The sequence below is a fragment of the Penaeus japonicus genome, unplaced genomic scaffold, assembly GCF_977035675.1.
Source record: "Penaeus japonicus unplaced genomic scaffold, GWHDUDI00000001_assembly GWHDUDI00000007, whole genome shotgun sequence".
NCBI classification, from domain to species: domain Eukaryota; kingdom Metazoa; phylum Arthropoda; class Malacostraca; order Decapoda; family Penaeidae; genus Penaeus; species Penaeus japonicus.
In genome coordinates, this window is record NW_028234409.1 from 19,674,820 (window position 1) to 19,682,319 (window position 7,500).

Below are 7,500 nucleotides of genomic sequence, written 5' to 3' on the forward strand. Positions count from 1 at the left end.
GACAAAGACATACTGTGAATACAATGCATGAACATTTACTCAGTAAGTAAATATGCACTGATACTTTCATCTTTGAGATAAAGGTAATGTAAATATATACATATATCAGTCAAAGCATATTGCTACAAGTCAAATGATACTAATTTGCTAGTGTAAAATAAAATAAGTATATTTAAATTCATACTGAAATTTAACACTATTATGAGGAATGACATACTTTTCTAGTTAAAAACAATCTAAGAGCTGCCCAAAGTGTTCTTCCTCTTGGCAAGTAGTGCATACATCTTAAAAGCACTCACAAGAAAAGCATAAACGAGGGAAGAGTATGTCAGAGAATCAATATAATAATTTTTGAACAAACAACTAAGCAAGACTATCACGAATCCACATCTACAGTTATTAATGATCACAAATGTGCAATGAGGCACATAGGTTAATAAAAAAAATCATGACACATAGTATCCAAGACACAGAAAAAGGTATTAAAATGTATTTTGATTATATTTGTGAATATTACATTAAGCTCACAAGAGAAATGCATTAGGACATAAACATCTTAAACTCTTGTCTACTAAATTTTCTCATTCACATTAATCACAAGTTTTCTACTTTATATTTGGTATTTAGCAACATAGATGACAGGACTATCATATAACTAAATCCATACCTAATGCTAGAAACTATTTACTTACAATGTTTTCAAAAGGGATGCAATATCTGGAAAAAGTGTACTACTGTATATATAATTTTTAAAAACTTATCTATTGAAATAACTGTATAATGTCCATATAATATATCATTTTCATTTTCATTGTGCTGTAGCAAAGCTGCTGACAAACTATTAATTAGAGAATGTGCCTGCATATTTATTTCATCCCTTATTAGTAGACTCAAAAATAACCATTGTTGCAATGGAGTATAAATATCAAGAAATGTATGAATTAGTCTTTCTGAAAATACTATAAAGTTTCAAAAGAAGCATTTCTGATTTAATTTTACTTTTTGAAGAGACATTATGTATACATGAAATTTGCACTGTAAGAATACAGTGCAAAGTACATTTTAATTGAAGAAATATATATATATATATATATATATATATATATATATATATATATATATATATATATATAATATATATATATATATTATATATATATATATAACATATGTTTATATATATATATATATATATATATATATATATATATATATATATATATATATATATATATATACATATATATATGATAAGTATTCGGAAATTCAAATGTGCAGAGACATTGTTTAAAAAAAAAAATCATAATCTACAGGAAACTGAAAAAAATATAAACCCAATTTTTGAATCACATAGTCCCCTCAAAGACCTGATTACTTTTATTCTTATAATTGCTGGATAATCTATACATTGCAGATATCACTGGAGCACACACATGGACATACAAACACAGACACAGACATGAATACATACATAAATAAGACACATATGCATTCTAAGTGTGCATGAAATTCAGATTTTTGAGCCTTTCATCCTTTCCAAGAGTAGAGCATGAACAAAAGCTTTACCAGGTATCTGATCTCTTTTAAACTTATACAAACTGTTAACCCATTGACACTGGGGATATGCACTGCCTAATATGATTTGTTTTATTTTTTACACATATAAGGTTACACAAGTGCTTAGCCACCAAGTGGTCTATAAGTAGACTTAACTGACCACAGCTTTTTATTATAACCATTTTTATAATTGTTATTGTAATGGAAATTATAACAATTTTTGAAGTATCAATTAAAAAAAAAAATCTACCTAAAAATTCTGGGTAAAGATGAAGTCAGGCAGGCCTGCTAATTGACTCCTTGATAACTAAGCATTTGTAGAACATCTACATATAAAAAATAACAAAACAAAACTATAGTGAAGAATGTATATATATATATATATATATATATATATATATATATATATATATATATATATATATATATATATATATATATATATATATATATATATATATATATATATATATATATGCACTACCGGCATCATGGGGTAAATATTTAATCCTAACTTATTGTAAGTCTCATTATAAGAGCTTAAAAACTTCAACTCCAGCTTCAAGTAAAATAATTAAAAGCAATATGTGTTCAAATCAGTCAACCTATTAATCTAAGAATCAAGAATTAAAGTACTAAAGTTAAGAACAACAGTTCAACAAACATTATAATTTTGAAATAATTTTCCCTTCATCAATAAATAATTAACAATCAGATAAAACCTTGATAGTTTTGGGTATTTACTGGCAGGATGCACAATTTGTTCAGTTAGTCTTACTGTTTCAGTCCTCTATCAGTAAATGGCTCATGATTTCCTGGTTCTACAAGCTTGGTTATTATATTAAAAAACTTTTTTTTATATATTCATCTGGCAATTAGGGTTACATAGAAAGACTATTTTTTGAGCTAAGAATGATCTACCACCTAAAATTTGAGAATGACTAGTATTTATATTAAATGTTTGTGAAGGCATACAGGTTTGTTAGAGAGGGTATGCATGCTTTTGCACTTTAAATTCTTTCTATTCCTCAGGTATCTTCTATCTTCTTGCATAAATCTTTCCTAAAGAGACCAAAACAGTTTCCAATACCTTTGATCAATTTTCACCTTCAGAGGACCCTCATAAACCCATGCATTAAAACTAGTATTTGAGATACAATAAAAGTCACCTATCAGCCAATTCCACATGAAAGAAATTCTTGCAAATTTAAGGCCAATAAAATGAACAGCATAAACATAGAAGTGACCTTTAAGGTATTTCTGAACTGTTAATCAATCAATCACACATCCACACACAAACACCCAAACACACACACAATTTTTTTTTCACTGGAAAATGCATTAAAACCCATGAACCCAAAAATAAGAAGGGAAGGAGGCATCCAAAATATTCAAAATCATTATGTTGTTCCTGTTCATAGAGATAGGCATTCCCACCAAGAGGATATAGTCATAGTAACTTAAGTTTATAATTCTCTTGAATTCCTGTTCCTCATTTTATGCCTTAATACCAGTGTCAAAGTTCTAAATGACAAACTTTTCATAATCTGTTCTGGAGTGTCTATTTCCATCCCAGCACTGGTGATTTCTTTCTCTCTCAAGCCCTATAGTGCACTAAATTGTAGCTACTGAGTTTGAATTCAGTTATAGATTTATATATGAATTATTGAATAATTTCTTCCTGTCCTTCCCATGCTACTGCAACTTTTCTCTATTTCTTTTTGAAAACAACTACATAAATATAGTGAAATTAGTGAGAAAAAGTATGATGATGCACGAACCTTACCATGTATATAAATATCAGAGCGTATAAAATACTCAAATTTAAAACTTGAATACCCTTAAGATAGATAAACTAATGCTGCCCAGAATAGCTGAACATTTCGAATTACTTCTAAAATGGGCACCATGCATTGGTCCCAGTAATCCACAGGTGTTGAATATCTCTTTAGGCAAAACATTCTTTGATATAGAGAAAAGAAAAGAGAGTGATGACATGATTTACTCTTGCATTCTGTATATTACTGCATTACTCTAATATCACTCCACTGTCTAAAGGAGAACTTTATCAGTGTTACTCTACTCTACTGAAGGGAATAGTGCTTCTACAAATACTACAATTAATAAAATTTCATGAAGGCCTTATATTTTACAACCAGGACTGCTTTTACCGCTCATATAATTTCCTGTATTTTTCAAGTTCTCTGGCATTGTGATAATACCTACCAAGAATTGGAAGATCATTTCCAAACTTTCAATTTTCTTGATATTGATGAAATAATAGAATGCTTTGATACAACTCACAAAAGACAACCTCTTATTTTCAATTCCAGTGGGTAATGCAATCAGATTAATTAATATAATTAATCAGGTTCCTGACCAGAGTTTAATGATATGCCTGCATAATCATTCTTTACTGACTATAATTTTTTTATTAATTCATTTCTATTTTTTACAAAGTGAGTAAATAAAAGGAATGATATATGGACATATCTGACAGTTGCTAATTCTCATTCCAGTGCTGGCTATTGTGACAGACAATGTATATAGCAATGAGACAAACACACATACATATTTACAGTGCCAGGTCAGACATGAATGAATACTTAAATATACATCACAAAATTACAAATATATACATATAATTTTACATTTGTGCATTGTTGAAATGCATTAATAATCTTAAAATTGAACAAAGATATGCAAAATAATCCTCTTGCCTAACTGCACTTGCAAGTGCATGTTAACAATAGCTTATAGATATACAGGGCATTACAACAGATGGTACCATTACATAAAGCAACATGAATTTTCAATAAACACCATTCAGTATATAAAATGAGAAATAACTTATCATACTGCAAAATCTAATCTTCCAAGACATTTAAAAATCAATGGTCTCCTGCAAGTCTTAACATTATTTCCCAAAATGCAGATCAAAAGATTCTGAAAATTATTTTATCACACCCTACAACCATGAAAATTCATCACATCAAATCAAATCCATTTATAAATCAAAAAGATTGGACCGGGATTATATAAAACAAATTTAGTATCTTTACATTATCAATTTACACTCAACTTATTAGAGAAATCATACAAATCTCAAAAAAATGAAAATCTGACATAAAAAGGCAAAGTATCTTTTTGATAATATGTGGTCCTATATGTAAATAATTTATAATGTATAAACACATAATTTGAAAAAAAAAAATACATACAACAGTTATCAGAACAACAACATACTAACTGAGATAAGAAATCTGATATTAAAACATGCCTTTAGCAAAACATGCCATAAAACTGATTTCAGTGCTTATATATATTTCTGAGTACTTTCCATTAATGTCCCTAATAGCATTTTCACCATTGTAATCAATCACTTCCACTGCTTATATTTTACTCCTAAAAGAAAATCCTTATCACCGCTCAGTTCTCACTTTTCTTGAATGAGGGGCATTTCTGGCAGCAATGCGTGCAGACCCTGTGTGTAATGACCTGCAAACAATGATAATGATGAATTGTGGTTGCTAATAATGCTATAATGCATACTGCATTTATCAGACAAAAACATTATATGGAAGATTACAGTAAAATAATCTTACCTTAGTAAAGGAGGTATCTGCTTCTGACTGGATAATATTGACTCAATAATTCCTTCTAGGAGTACATAAACAAGCCGTTTGTTGAGTGCAGTCCACTGGACAGTATCATATACACCAAGAACACCACGAGTAGTTGTCTGACTACCTAATATTGCTTTCAATTCATCTGCCAAAGAAAAAAAATAAAGAAAAAATTGGTATAAGGTTTTCTGCAAACAACTGCACAGATAAAAAATTATTCTTCTGTCTAGTTGTAGTTTTTAGAGCACTAAATGATATTCTTTAAGCACCTCACAAATGGATGTATATAAGCCTAGTAAATATATATATATATATATATATATATATATGTGTATATATATATATATATATATATATATGTATATATATATATATATATATATATATATATATATATATATATATATATATATATATATATATATATATATATATATATTTATATATATATATATATATATATATATATATATATATATATATATATATACATATATATATATAATATATATTATATATATATATATATTATATATATATATATATATATATATATATATATAAATGTGTGTGTATATATATATATATATATAAATGTATGTGTATATATATATATATATATATATATATATATATATATATATATATATATATATATATTGTATATATATATATATATATATATATATATATATATATATATATATATATATATATATATATATATACATATATATACATACATATATACATATATACATATATACATATATACATATATACAAGCAACAGTGCACGGCTATGCTAGACTTTGTTTTAAAAGATGATGAGCGTAACAAGAAAATGCAAGAAATATTCTCAATCAAATATTCCTCCGAAGGACATGTGTCCATGCAAGAGAATTGGCACAGTCCAATGTGTTTCAAAGCTAGAGGAGAAATGGCGCGCTCTGCAACTGACGGACATAAACAATCAAATCGAGCACTTAAAACAACTTTTATTTATGGAAATAAATTTTAGATTTGCATACTCATATTTGTTAATTTCATAATATCTATAAGAAAAATAAGATTAATTAAATTTTATTATGATTAATGATTTTAAACAAATACAAACATTTTAAAATATAGGTCTTGATTTGAGTCCGCTTGGCTTAAAAGACGAGGGATATGTTTTCACGCGGAAACTTGGAATTATCATCTGACTACAAAAACGACAATTCACTCAAAAAATGAAAATTTTTCAGAAAACTGACGGAAAAGTGCTATTGTGACAGCGCCTTTAGTATAAGAACATTTGCCTTTAGTATAAGAACATTTATATTGCAACTAGCTTTAACTATGTATTTTCATTATATGTTCTCTTATCACTTTGGTACTTGAACCATAATACCTACCTGATATGCTGGCTAGCATTGATGTTCTGGCAGCAACTCTGGTCCTCATTTTCATTGAAGAGTCTCTCTCTGGGGCTTGTGGTGCCAGGTCCCCATTCGGCCAAAAAGACTCTCTGTAATAAGTGAAGATGATTAAAGGTAGAAGCATTCATCATTTGCAACTACAACTTATACTAAAATTTAAAATACTAGTTTTTCTACAACACAACCTGGAAATAAGTGTATTCCTGACAGAACTGTTTAATGTTAAATTAATATGTAATACTAAAAGAACCAAGAAAATGGGTAAATATTTCATGATATTCTATACAAGTTTATAAAGCAAGAACTTGATGCAGATATATAAAGCTACACATCTGCATGATTCTTTCTGACATTTTTTATTTGAAAACATATATTTAGTGTAAAATGTAAATTATTTTTGAAAAAATAAATAGTATCTTATAGTTTATACATTAAGTGATCCTAAAGTGAAACATTGGTGCCTTTATGCATGAAAGAATACTCCCTGGATCTGATCATGATTAGCTGATTGTCTATAGTACCAAACCTACTTACTTAAAAGTCTTCACGTAATCAGCAACTTGTTCTGGAGATGTGATATAAGCAACATAGTCTACAATCCTTCTGTTGACAATATCTCCAAACATGGCTTTTAAAATCTGTCTCAGGAACAGCATGATCCGACGTCTGAACCACTGATCCTTACTTCTAAGATCAAATACTTCATCCATTAGTAATAACAGGATGCGCAGAGGTATATTTTCATCTCCCTGGAAAGATTAAAAAGAAAATAAAGCTCACTGTATAAAAAATAGTTAATAAATCTCTATCTATACAAATTGCAATACAACTACATTTGCCAACTTAAATTTTGATGCAACTAGACCAAGAACATGAAAATAAGATGCTATCCCATAC

General features: G+C 28.0%; 1 protein-coding gene across 4 annotated transcripts in view; it reads right to left on the reverse strand.

The window, feature by feature from the left end:
- Positions 1–3,962: 3,962 nt before the first annotated feature.
- The window catches only part of LOC122266514 (sorting nexin-13), a 23,421-nt gene continuing 19,883 nt past the window's right edge, over positions 3,963–7,500 (reverse strand). For all 4 annotated transcript variants that reach the window (XM_086538544.1, XM_086538542.1, XM_086538545.1 and 1 more), the window contains 4 exons: positions 7,138–7,352; positions 6,580–6,692; positions 5,163–5,328; positions 3,963–5,055 (listed from right to left, as the gene is read on the reverse strand). In XM_086538544.1, coding sequence (XP_086394670.1) covers positions 4,980–5,055; positions 5,163–5,328; positions 6,580–6,692; positions 7,138–7,352 — 570 coding nt within the window. In that variant the 3' untranslated portion in view covers positions 3,963–4,979. The remainder of the gene's footprint in view (positions 5,056–5,162; positions 5,329–6,579; positions 6,693–7,137; positions 7,353–7,500) is intronic.